Source organism: Gobio gobio (assembly GCF_949357685.1).
Source record: "Gobio gobio genome assembly, chromosome: 17".
NCBI classification, from domain to species: domain Eukaryota; kingdom Metazoa; phylum Chordata; class Actinopteri; order Cypriniformes; family Gobionidae; genus Gobio; species Gobio gobio.
The window spans coordinates 40,425,324-40,439,737 of record NC_137110.1 but is presented as its reverse complement, the minus strand read 5'-3'; the positions used below and the strand labels follow the sequence as shown (position 1 = coordinate 40,439,737).

At 36.6% G+C, this 14,414-nt stretch overlaps 1 protein-coding gene across 1 annotated transcript in view; it reads right to left on the bottom strand.

Annotated features, from left to right (window-relative positions):
• tmeff2b (transmembrane protein with EGF-like and two follistatin-like domains 2b) overlaps window positions 1–14,414 on the bottom strand; it is a 104,895-nt gene that overhangs the window by 73,280 nt on the left and 17,201 nt on the right. Inside the window, exon 2 of the mRNA XM_079841092.1 lies at window positions 9,518–9,627. Within this exon, the coding sequence (XP_079697218.1) occupies window positions 9,518–9,627 (110 nt within the window). The remainder of the gene's footprint in view (window positions 1–9,517; window positions 9,628–14,414) is intronic.

The window sequence follows — 14,414 nt, the reverse complement described above, 5'->3', positions numbered from 1 at the left end:
TTATTTGTATATGAATTTTCAAAATTTTCAAACCTAAAAATAAGCAAGCTTCTATTTTGGCGGGTTGCCAGGAAGTTAATATGCACTGCCGGTGTCATGACAAATTGGGTCCTCCCTCGAAATCTAGTCTCAGCCTCAGACGTTACGCCCCGGCCGTGATGCATATAGCACACTTATCTGGAAACACTTCAGGAGTTTCGAAGTCGTCATCTGATTGGTTGAATTCTACAGGATGTCCGCGTGTTATGTGTTGCGCTCTTTAACAGTCCGCCTGGAAACAAATGCCCTGATACCAAACTCCCTCTGGAGGAAGAACGCTGTCATTTTTACACCTGTGACAATGAGCGCTTACCGGGATCAACTAAACACTGGATTTTCAAAAGTATGTGGAAATCGTGGCTCCATTGTTGCTGTAAACGTGCACAACATTCTTGAATGAATAATTCAAAGATGCACGCCGGTCTGTTATTGGAGGGACATCGACTTTACATTTTCACGCCCATAAACATGATGCGGAACAAAACAATCTGTGATTGGTTGCGTTACATGTCAGTCAGACGGCCAATTTGTCACTAAACCGGTTTTAGCACTGCCGAATGAAGCGCATCAGTGAATGTCACAGCTTTGCGTTTTGCTCTGAAACCAGCAGATTTATTATGCATTCAGTTCAATTTAAAATATTATACAGTATTACAGTTAGTCGATCTAAAAAGTGCATTAACAGCTGTCAACCATGTCTTTTACGCAAATGAGTGGTCTGAACTTATTTACCCAGTGCATTTTGTATTTTGCTCATGCATGTGCACCACTTATGTGCCCCCCATGTGTGTGTGTGTGTGTGTGTGTGTGTGTGTTTATGAGGAGAGAGAATCAGTGGTAATGGTTTGTATTCCAATATAGTTTTATAGTTTAAAATAAGATACTGTATATAATGTTGTAATGTCTGTTCAATAATGGAGTGTCTTACTTTAAAAATGAAGGGCATTTTTTTATAGATTCAATTTTATGGATGCAAATTAAAAGATAAGATTATTAATAACATGAATGTTACGTGTGTGTGTGTTTATGAGGAGAGAGAGAGAGAGAGAGAGAGAGAGTGAGAGTGTGTGTGTGTGTGTGTGTGTGTGTGTGTGTGTGTGTGTGTGTGTGTGTGTGTGTGTGTGTGTGTGTGTGTGTGTGTGTGTGTGTGTGTGTGTGTGTGTGTGTGTGTGTGTGTGTGTGTGTGTGTGTGTGTGTGTGTGTGTGTGTGTGTATGTGTGTGTGTGTGTGTGTGTGTGTGTTTATGAGGAGAGTGAATGAGTGGTAGAGTGGTTAAAAAATTCACTTAATTCAACTAAGAAATTTAAGGCAGCAACTGAACTGAATCATTTCAACTCATTTTTTCCCCGTTCATTTAAACTGAATCTTGTATAACTTAAAAAAAAATCAAGTTGCAGTTGGTTAAACTACTTAATTAAAAAATAAACTTGTTGCCATGACTTATAGATCAAAGTAGAGGTTCAGAATGTCATTAGGGTGTAAATAATTACAGGACTTGAATTTTTTGGTGAACTATTCCTTTAAAGAAAGCTCAATTTGTAGGAACAAATTTTACTGTAACACAGTGCTGTCAAAAAATGGTCTAAACATAATTAACATGAACACCTTTCATTTGTTTCATCATAAGGCATTTGGTGGGGAATTTGTTGATGTTCCCTTGATTACCTAAAGGGGTCACTGTATCCCCTAATTAAAAGAGCAAGAAACATGTCTCGTACTATTAAAATGATACTGTGTGAAAACCGAGCATCTTATACTGTAAGTCTCTAATACATTAGAGTTGACTCCACATGACTCCAGGGAAATCACTGCATACAAACTATCACAAAAATATTGGCAAATTACACACATTATCTGACTATAGACTGAGATGTGTTGAAGAAAGCATCGGAGGAAGACATTTGAATTAATCAGAGCTCTTAGATACAGTAATGAATTGTTAGGTGGGGGAAAAAAAAGAAAGAGAGGGGAAGGAAAGGGGCTGGGCAAAAGTCGGCTAGCATGTTGCTGTGTGTGTGGAGGTTATGTTACTGTGATAGTGGCTCCTAATGGAAGCTATCGCTAGCGTTATTGAGCTAAAGCACTCAGTCCTTCATATCGCTTCCAAGGTGATGGCCTCCATCTGTGGACGTTGAACGCGTGCATGTGTGTGTGTGTGTATGTGTGTGTGTGTGTGTGTGTGTGTGTGTGTGTGTGTGTGTGTGTGTGTGTGTGTGTGTGTGTGTGTGTGTGTGTGTGTGTGTGTGTGTTAAACCCTACGTTATGGTGAAAAAATGTCCCCACAAAGATGGCAATATCCAAAATTCTTGTCCTTGTGGGGACATTTTTGGTCCTTATGAGGAAAACGTGCAGCTTATAAATCATACTAAGTAATGTTTTTTGAAAATGTAAAAATTCAGGAAGTTTTATGTAATGGGTAGGTTAAGTGGTAGGTTTAGGGGATAGAAAATACTGTACTGTTTGTACATTATAAAAATCATGTCTATGGAAAGCCCCCATAAAACATGGAAACCCAACGAGTGTGTGTGTGTGTGTGTGTGTGTGTGTGTGTGTGTGTGTGTGTGTGTGTGTGTGTGTGTGTGTGTGTGTGTGTGTGTGTGTGTGTGTGTGTGTGTGTGTGTGTGTGTGTGTGTGTGTGTGTGTGTGTGTGTGTGTGTGTGTGTGTGTGTGTGTGTGGAGTGTGTTGTTAAAATGGCATGAATTACTGTTGCCTCAGTTCAAGCAAAGCGGGAGTGCACACAAACTGATCATCTCTTCCTACTAACTACTAGTTATTGTACTAAAAATATATTACATATTAATTATATTTTTACTCTAATATCATTCAAAGTTATTATTAACTTAAATATTATATAAACATCCTTAAAATGTAAAACAAAGTTTTTAATTAACCTTTAATAATAATAACCAGCTGGCAGGGTTCCCTGTATAGTTTACAACATTAGTTGAGAAAAATTAACATCCATGTATCCACAAATTAAATTTCTGTCAATAGCATTCCCTACCCCCAATTTACATTACATTCTTTCCTAGCTGAACTTAAAGCCCTGGCTCAAGTAAGATGAAGTAAAATTAAAACATCCTTCTGTCTGTACCATCATGACTTCTTTGCTTGCTTTTATTGTTGTGCACTGACTTATTCATTAAGCTGAACAGCCAATCAGAGTTCTCTCTCTCAGCGATGACACAACTCTGATTCGGCCCAAAAAAAAAAAAAAAAAACACAGCGCCCGACTAGAGCCAAATGTGCGGAACACGCCGAAAAAACTATGCCGACCGATGCTCAAAAACAGCCTGACGTTGCCCGACAACTTGGTGTGTACCGGCATTTAGGGTTAGGAATTAGAAAATTTGTAAATTAGTCATTAGCTCAGTATAAAAACCATACACCTATGGAATGTCCTCATAATGATAGGAATACCGGTGTGCGTGTGTGTTTTAGTGTATGTCTGAGGTAGAGGAGTACTCTACTTCTTTGCCAGGCCCCAAGCGACCATATATACAAGCAGGTGATGGAAGGGTCAGTGTGTCACACAGCACACACACATTCAGTCAATACTCCTTTTCTTTCTCTGGTCTAAAAATAATTCTGTTCATAAATAGTATTTTGTAAAAATGCTCATTTAATACAATCTTTATAATTTTATGACCATTTTCCTCATTTTCTCTGACCATTGAAATTGTTTTTTTTTTTTTACAGTGATGATGATTATTATTATCATCATCATTATTTTTTTATTTTATGCTTTCCCATATTCATTTAATACATTCTTTATCATTGTATTTCTATTTTTCAGGACAATTTTCCAAATTCTCTCTGACCCTTGAAATTGTTGATTTTATTTTCATTTTTACAACTTCAATGCCCTTTTTGCATGTGAAATAAGTAACAGTGCTTTGCTGAATATTATACTCAATCCAAATGTGCCCCATCCTTCAACAGCCTTTGTTCTTCACCATATTAATTTAATACATTCTTTATCATTTTATTTTCAATGACCATTTTCCACATTCTCTCTGACCATTGAAATTGCTAATTTATTTATTTTGAATTGTATTTATTTATTGCTTTTTTAATACTTCAATGTAAAAAAAAAAACTTAACAAATAGTAACATGCTTTGGTGAATTTCATAATAAATCCAAAGTTGCCCCATCCTTCTACAGCCTCCTTGGTTTCTCATTTTTTATTCTTATTGTTAGTTGTTGTAATGTTTAAAAATAATATAACACTTAATAGCCTTTATCCTGTTGACAACTCCATGATTAGACAGGCCACATTTCTGTTTATCCAATATGTTATAGTAAATGTGGCTGGTTATGTGTGTTCATCTATGTCAGGATTCTCATTTCTGGTCCTGGAGAGCCACTTTCAGTAGTTTACTAATTCTGTACTAATTCAGTTCCAACACACCTGGTTGTTGTTTTTTATGCAACCCTAGAGACCATAATTAGTTTATTGATGTGGGTTCAACAGTAATTAGAGCTGGAACTAAACTTTGAAAACTCTCCAGTACCAGGAATGAAGAACCTAGATCTACTGTAAGTAGACGATCATGCTGATATTCGGGAGAACACCACTCCATATAATTGTTGCCACATATATCTTGATTTTTGGGTGGCATTTTTACCCCAAGCCCCCATTAATTTCTGTGATGGCAGGGGGTGGGGCTCTTTTTCGAGCGCGAGCGGATGGAGGTCGCTCCTGATGTGAGGCCTGTTTCAAGTGAAACGGGTAAAACATAGCAAAGGCCACTGAATACATACAAGTATATTTCAATAAAATAAAAGAGATGACATTTCCTAGTACATTTTTATTTTAAAATATCCTATTTGAGAAAAGGAAAACCTTTATTCTTAAACAACTTAGCATTCAACAGGAAACTGGACATCGTTCTCATAAATTTCCATTCCTGATTTTCCATTACCGATTTGAGCTTTGTGCAAGAACGCTACTCTTGTACTGGTTCCCCTCTCAGATCCATTATTGTATGACAGTTACATGCAAAGATGTGTAATTTAAAGTGTGTCAGTGTATGTTTTTCAGTGTTTTTCTTTTCTAAATTGGAACATGACAGACTCAGAGCCATGCCAGACCAGATATTATATAGTGCTTTGGCACTAGTACATAGTCATTTGACTCACACACTACGAGACAGATGGCCAGAGTGCAAGGATAAATTAAAGAGAGAAAAAGCATTTTGCTTGACTTTTATGCAGATGAAAATACACTGAGAGCCACTACACTACAGGATATTTTAAAAATGTATGCAGGTATTTTAAATTCACATATGCACTACCGTTCAAATGTTTGGGGTCAGATTCGTTTTTTAAAGAAATTAATACTATCATTCAGAAAAGATGCATTAAATTGATCAAACGTCACATTATAGACATTTATACATAGGTCACGATAACAAATTTTGCTGGACGATAAATTGGCCAAGAAATTATTGCGATAAACGATAATATTGTCATTCTGAGACCATTTTCATCAAACAATAATGATAATGGCATAATAATGCAGGTACACCTTTTCAAAGATCAATAAACTTTTATTTCTAAAGACTATTTAACACTGAAAGCGGAAAGCATTTTAAATATCCACAATAAATGAACAAAACGTATGCATAAATATAAATAAATGTAAATGTAAAACAACCAAAACCAAAAAAAAAGGAATGGACTCTCAGAAAATGCACTTGAATAAACAGCTGGGAAAACTTTAAAGAATCTTTGCATAACCCCATTATAATAAATTTTATTTTTACCTGTGCCTTCCCTGTTAGACATATGAAATGTAATAGTTATCAAACACCTTTCTTAACTGCATAAATAATAAATGAAATATAGATTAATCATCATTAAAGCGACAATTTTCTCTATTCCCGTTGTTCTTTGATGAACATTAATGACAGGCATCATCAGTGCTCCTGTCACTTTAAGAGTCGTTGCCGAACATAATGCGGATCATGCAGATCTCACGCGCTGTCCCACACATCTCATTTCCTCACAACTCTTTAAGTTCATTTAAGACGTTATTTAACTAATTTAAGACTCCTAATATGAGAATACTCAAAATGCTCTGTGTTGTTGTTATTGTTTGTTCAAGAGCAAAAGAGAACTTACGCGAGTCTGTCTGTGCGTCGAGTGTGTGTGTGTGTGTGTCAGAGACATTCCCTCGATTAGCTGACATGAGACGCAGGCACGCAGCCACACAGACAGGACATTGATATACAGCGCATTCTCTTGTGTCTTGTCGCGCTTAGAAGCATTTACATGTATAAGAGTGTGATCATATAATATATCGCTCCGCAAAAATGGATATAAAAACGGTCGCTGGAAATTATTGCGGCCGGAAAAATTATCGAGCTCATTATTTTTATCGTGTGATTAATTGATTTATTGACTATCGCGACAGGCCTATCAGTTCCAAAAGGTTTCTGTTTCAAAAAGTACTGTTCTTTTGAAATTCTATTCATCCTGAAAAAAAGTGTCACACACTGTAAATCTGAATTAGTAGCAACCAGCTGCCTCAAATTTTTTACGTTAAGAAATGTAAAGTTTAAGTAAGCAGATTTTTATTTTGTAATCATACATTTTAATTGCTCTGAACTTGAAATATTTGAGTAAGCTAATTCATACATTTAACTTAAAAATGCATGTAATTTTCGACTAGCTTTAACTAGCTAATTCAATAAAGGCCACCTTGCTAATTGGTTACACAATGCTTTGGGAGCATTAGCATAGCATAGCGTAGCACATGCTGAATGAGGACAGCAATATACATTTTTCATTTCTGTTCTCAAACTAAGCTCATGCTCCACTCGTCACCATGATGCTGACCCTACAAATAAATCTAAACTATCATAACAAATCATTACTACTCAATATTCCAATTAACGTTAATCTTGAACACAAAAATAAAACATCATTTAACACTTAATTTGGGCATTTACGGTCCCTTTTGAGTGTCATGGCAAAGCATGCTGGGAAATATATATCCCAGCCCAGTTTCAGTTAAATTTAGGTTAGTCTAAATGAAAAGAAACAAGTTCATAAAATTCAAAACAATGAAACAATTCAGATTACTTAAAATGTGTCAGTTTTGAGAACTCAAAAGAAAAAGAAAGTTTTAAATACTCATCATAAAAGTTAATTTGTTTGATTTGAGTTGGCTCTACTCAAACCAACAAATTATTTTGAGCGTTAGGGTTTATAGTGCAGTTAACACCAGATTTTTAGGGATTTTCAACATTTATAATAATAGGAAATGTTTTTTTTCAGCAGCAAATTGCATGTTATTACACATGTTTTTATTTAGTACTGTCCTGAATAAGATATTTTACATAGATTTTTTTTTTACATACAGTCCACAAGACAAAAAAAATAGCTGAATTTATTAAAATGACCTTGTTCAAAAGTTTATGAGTCCCTTGTTTGTCCTGAGCAGTTAAACTGCCCAACATTCTTCAGAAATATCCTTCAGCTGCATATTCTTCATTTTCCCAGCATCTTTTGCATATTTAAACCCTCTCGAGCAGCGACTGTATGATTTTGAGATCCGTATTTTCACACCGAGGACAATTGAGGAACTCAAACACAACTATTGAAAAAAGTTTAAACATTCACTGATCCGCCAGAAGGAAACGCAATGCATTAAGAGTCGGGGGTGAAAACTTTTGAACAGGATGAAGATGTCCACAATTTTCTTATTTTGTTTAAATATATTTTTATTTCATTTAGTACTGCCCTTCGAAAGCAATAGAAGATACTTGCATGTTTCCCACAAGACAAATTAAGTACAATTTACCTTGATATTCAAATTCAGTAATTTGTCAACCCCCAGCTCTTAATGCGTTGTGTTTCCTTCTGGAGAATCAGTGAATGTTTCAACCTTTTTTAATAGTTGTGTTTGAGTCCCTCAATTGTCCTCAGCTTGAAAAGATGGATCTCAAAATCATACAGTCAATTCTGGAAAGGGTTCAAATATGCAAAAGATGCTGGAAAACTGAAGAATATGCAGGAGCTGAAGGATATTTCTGAAGAATGTTGGGCAGTTTAACTGCTCAGGACAAACAAGGGACTGACAAAACCATCACAAAACAAAAAAATTGTCGTGGATCATCCAGGTGGCCACACACTGTATTAAGAATCAATGGTTCATAAACTTTTCATTTTAATAAATTTGTCTTGTGGACTATATGTAAACATTTTTATGTAAAATATCTTATTCAGGACAGTACTAAATAAAAAAAATAACATGTATTTTGTATGATCTCTCTTATTTTGTTAAATTATTCACAATTTCACAGATTCTGCATGCGGTTCACATACTTTTTCTTGCAACTGTATATGAAAGTTTAAAAAATATTTCACAATATTACAATGCTACAATATATTTGATCAAATAAACGTTGGTGAGCATAAGATACTTCTTTCAATGACCCCAAACTTGTGAATGATATTGTATATTATATTAGTAAAGAGGTGTTTACATAATATGTGTTGTTGCTCTCCATCCGTGATGACTTATTAATTGTTGGTCTATAGCTATATGTGTCGGAGGCATTTTAAGAATTTATAAGGCACCACGTAAAAATAAAACAATATGTTTCAAACACTCCCTATTCTCCATTGTTTGGACAAACAGGTAGTCCCGCCCCCAAATCAACACCAGTTGAAAGTGCCAGTGTTTTTATACCTTCAACAAAACAGGTCACTCAAACAAACAGATTGCAATTCCATTTGGTGTAGCTAGTGTTCCAGAAAGAGACTGACCGCCTTCCATTTGTGTCCTTCGCTCTGAGTATGAGAGTTGGATCAATAGCGTGTCAGTAAGTGAACTTGTGCGAATCACATCCATTCATCTCTCTCACACACACTTCTCCCATTCCACTTTCAGTTTAGGAGTCTGGAGGCAGGGCAGGGCTTTGGGCAGCAGCGTCCAACCGCATGAGTAGGGCATCCCCACACACGCCCTTAAAGCGGTGGGTACCGTCTCTCGCTGCGCATGATACTTAACCGATAACCCTCCCCACCACAGCTAGAGGCACTCACATGGCCCCAGACTAGCGTTAGTGCCGCTCAATTGTATTAAGGGCAGAAATGAATGCAGCGTGACCCTTCTTAAGTGCACAAGGCATCTTTGTGCCGAGCAAGACCGGGCGATCGAGCAGATGCATCAAAGGAAATTCCCCCCCGCGCACTGTGCGAGCAGACAGATAATGCTATTTACCTGAGTGATGCAGCTTGGCCTGCAACAAGACACAGATGCATGATGTCTGAGTGAAACAGAGCACTCTGACTGAGCGAGAGAATGTGTGTGTGTGTGTTTTCTGTGAGAAGGCATGTGAAGGCGTATTTTAATTTGTGACAGCTTGTTTACTCTGCGTGTGGTGTTTAACACGGTCACACGTTCAACACGTGGTGCTAATAAAGCATGCAAATGTTAGTATTCGAGGAGCATTGATTCCTACCTTAAAATCACAGATGCACGTCACCGTGTCCCCGATTCGCAGACACTCGCCGTCAAACTTGCACGTGTTTGTGTCGCACAGAAAAAGATCAGTGTCCTGCTCTTCGAATCCTGTCGTGGAACACACAAACATATAGGTTATAGATTACAAACAGATATTCTCCAAAACATGCTAAGACTGTAATTTTGGGGACCGTAAGATTTTTTTAATTCATATATTTATTCAGCAAAAATGTACTAAAATGACAAAAGCGATAATAAAACATTGAATAAAGTTACACAAGATTTGTATTTCAAATAACTGCTGTTCTTTTGAACTTTCTATTCATCATCGAATCCTGAAAGAAATTGTCATTGTTTCCACACAATAATTAAGCCTAAAAAGTTTTTTTAAGTATTGATTAAAAGATAATAAATTAGAATGAATAGAGGAATATAGAGGATTATCAGCAGTTAGCACAGGAATAAATTACATTTTTAAAATATTAAAAGTTATTTTATTAGTATATTAATAATAGTATTAATATTTGTACTGTATTTTTGATCAAGTTAATGTAGCCTTGTTAAGCATCTTGCAAAAACATAAAGAAATCTTACTGACCTAAAACTTTTTTAATTGTATTGTATATAAACTTGCACGTGTTTGTCTATATACAGTACATATATGTGTGGATGTGTGTGTGTGTGTGTGTGTGTGTGTGTGTGTGTACATATACGTAGACAAACATGCACACACACATATATCATGTATATAAATAGGTAGTATAATGAACAATAATCGTTAATGTTATTATTCAGCATTGCATATATTTATTTTGATATAATTTTTAAATTGACGGACATTTCTTATTTCAATAACTAGTTTTGCACGCAAATTTGGGTTTGTTCATAATTTGACAATACCAGTTAGATCGGGTCACAGGATCTCATTTAGTAGCCAAGTTAGCGTATAATGTCTCAAAAATGGTTTCATAATCAGTTCATTTCGGTTCAGCATCTCCAACAATCTTTCCCCTAAGTGCACCGGCGGTCAGATGAAGCACTGTAGTTCATTAAAACTGAATAAACACATCACTGGTGTGAAACAACCTCACAGAATTACTTCCTCGGGACAAAGGGTTGTTTCCAAGTTGGAAAGAGGATATTAAAGCTAAAGCATATCATGACTGCAGTATCAAACAACAGAAACTCTGTTACAAAAGCTGCTTTGATAAAATAGAGCATGTCCCTGGTTTGAGGTCATAACAGCCCAGCTTACAGACCTCTCTAATGTGGGCAGGATGTCTCTTAATGGACTGAGGTTTTCATCTTGTCTGTCAACATAAATGGTAAGTTCATATAGGCATACAGCAGACAACACACACACACACACACTCTAAGAGAAAATAACCTGTTTACAATATTGCTACACACACTTCAAAGAGAACTCTCTCGCACACCAAACAAAAGTAAGACCCAGACGGATATGCCATCAGCATGATTCAGAAGAAGCAATGTTCCGAAACCCTTAAATGTGTGACATCTGACCTTACACACAACCTCTATATCTGACTAGTGTATACTGTACAATGCCTTGAGCCAAAAATCAAAGGCTTCTCCCTGTAAACACAAAGACGAACAGGAATGATTCAGGATGAATATTTCATAAGCTCCACCATCTGCAAGTCAAAGAACAGGATGGGCAGAGCAGCCACGTCTCACTGTATAACGTTACAACATGGAAGCATACTGACCCTTGTGAAAAAAGTGCACTTAAGTGTATTGATCATATTCTTGAAATCCTTAGAGTACATTTTTAAGAAGTATATTTCAGGTAATATAATTCATTTGAATTAAATGATAGATTAGTGTACTGTATGGGAATACATTTCATGAATATTTGTTTTTATTTTATTTCATTCTTTAAGATTGACAAAAAAAATGGCATAAAAAAAATATTCTAGTATGCTACAGTGTGAGATGAAACTATGGGGGAAAATTGTTTACATCCAACAGTATACTTGACTGTAAATACAGTATATTCTGGTGCATTAAAAGCTGTTACAAATTACATAGTTTTACTTGATCGCTACTAAAGTGGGTTGAAAAGTGCTCACACGTTGAAATTTTTGCATGAAGGATATATTTGAACACTAATTAAATAGCCCTTAAATACAATAAAGGTGCAATATGGTTTTAGTACACAGCACTGAAGTACAATAACTATTCAAAATATTTGCTTTATAAAAATTAATACTTTTATTCAGCAAGGACGCATTAAATTGGTCAAAAGTGACAGTAAAGACATTTATAATGAATATTATAAATAAATGTTGTTCTTTTGAAGATCCTGAACAAAACTGTATACTGGTTTCCACTAAAATAATAAGAAGCTCAACTCACTGTTTTAAATATTAATAATTATAATAGAAGTTTCTTGAGCAGCAAATCAGCATATTAGATTGATTTCTGAAGGATCATGTGACACTAAAGTCTGGAGTCATGATGCTGAAAAATCTATTCAGGATTATTGGAATTATTTTAAAGTCTAGAAAAACCTTGTAAAAGATGCTATATTGATAAGTATATGACACTCGTAGACAAACTGACCCGAGCCCAAATTAATGAGAAGAGGAGCGAGAAAATAATATACAGGAAGGGAGAGAGTGAGCGCAGAGCACAGATGGGCGGTATGATTTCTCTTGCTGAGATGAGACATGCATAAAATTTAAATATTGCCGGATCAGTTGTGTCTGGCTGTGCAGCCCATCATCCTCAGCGATGGTGCAGACTACTTAGCCGAGACAAACGAGTGGGTGTGCATGTACGTGTGTGTGTGTGTGTGTGAGAGAGAGAGAGAGAGAGAGAGAGAGAGAGAGAGAGATGAGGAGGAGGGGTGGCACAGAGTGATACAGCGGTGCTGAAACAAGACAAGCAGCCAAAGTCTCAGGATAAGTAAGTCTGTGAGGAATGATAATGAACCGGAGACAAGCAGGCTGAGTGGAAGGGAAAGACGACACACACCATATGACACTGCGAACGCAAACACAATAGAGAATTTTAGAGTAGGAGTTGTCGCACTCCAGTGCTGGGGTCACTTTCATTTCCATTCATTATATTCAGTGGATTCAGGGCTTCACATGAAAAATTAACTCTTGGTTTTTGTGCTTTGAATTGAACTATAGTAAAAACATAAGGAATTTAATGTTTACAGTTCCTTAACGATTATTACATTAATGATTATTAGTACTTTGAGGGATGTACACATCACACTGCCTCCGCCGGCTTGCCCTTTCCCATAGTGCATCCTGGTGCCATGTGTTCCCCAGGTAAGCGGCGCACACACACCCAGACATCCACGTGATGTAACAGAAAATGTGATTCATCAGACCAGGCCACCTTTTTTCATTGCTCCCTGGTCCAGTTGTGATGCTCACATGCCCACTGTTGGCGCTTTCGGCGGTGGACAGGGGTCAGCATCCCTGACTGGTCTGCGGCTATGCAGCCCCATACGCAACAAACTGCTATGCACTGTGTATTCTGACACCTTTCTATCAGAACTTGCATTAACTTCTTGAGAAATTTGAGCTCCAGTAGCTCATCTGCTTGATCAGACTACACGCTCCCCACGTGCATCAATGAGCCTTGGTCGCCCATGACCCTGTTGCCGGTTCACCACTGTTCCTTCCTTGGACCACTTTGGATAGACACTGACCACTGCAGACCGGAAACACCCCACAAGAGCTGCAGTTTTGGAGATGCTCTGACCGAGTCGTCTAGACATCACAATTTGGCCCTGGTCAAACTCACTCAAATCCTTACGCTTGCCAAATTTTTCCTGCTTCTAACACATCAACTTTGAGGACAAAATGTTCACTTGCTGCCTAATATATCCCACCCACCAACAGGTGTCGTGATGAAGAAATAATCATTGTTATTCACTTCATATATGTATTATATTGTTTGTAAATAGGGCTGTCAGTCAATTACAATTTGTTACATGATACGCTGATGAATTAATCTAATGAACCACATATTTGCTGATAAAAGCCTTAAAAAAGATCATTCAAAGACATTATATTGTAGTACAACATAAAGTAAAGCACTGAACAGAAATTAGAAATTAGTGGCTTTAGGTGTCAATGTACTGTTTATAGGTCAATGAACGCAAGCAGAAGAACATCTTTGTCCATTAAAGTATGTTGCATCTCTTATTTCGAATCGAATATGACTGAAAGTAATGGCTTGTGGTTCAGCAAGTGAGTCAGATGTTAATTTGGTAACCACTCCAACTATTTCAGTGTGTACGTGAGATGTTTTAGAGTTTGTGTGTGACTCATTGGCGAGTCATTTTGATTGACTCATTAAAAATAACTATATTTAATTGGTGAATCAAGCTGCAATAGTTGGTTTTTAAGTCAATTCAGACTGCACATCCATTTGATCTCAGCTAAAATGTTTTATTTTAGATTCAACAGCGCAGTACTTTATACCGCAGAGAACAAATGTCGATTACAGAGTGTCTATTCACACTAACTCTGCCTAACAATGCCTGGTTTGGCCAAACAAAATTGAAAAAAAAAAAAATGTGTATTTCAACTTCTTCAGTGGTGCAATCAGTAAAGCATAAGGCTTGAGGATCTTGGTTTTGACACCATCGACCCGGGTTTCGAATCCGCCTTTTGCAGAGCTCGCTCTTATCTCTTTTCTCATCACAAATCACATCGGAAAGGCATTTACTTTCAATACAAATGAAGAAAATGTTCTTACATCTACTTTTATAAGGTGTAAATAGAATATTTCACTATTTTCACTTAATATGCTATTTCACTTGAATAACATCTACAGCTATTTGCACTTAGTGTAAATATCATCTATCGCTAAGAAAATGTAATTTTCACCTAGTGTAAATAGCATCT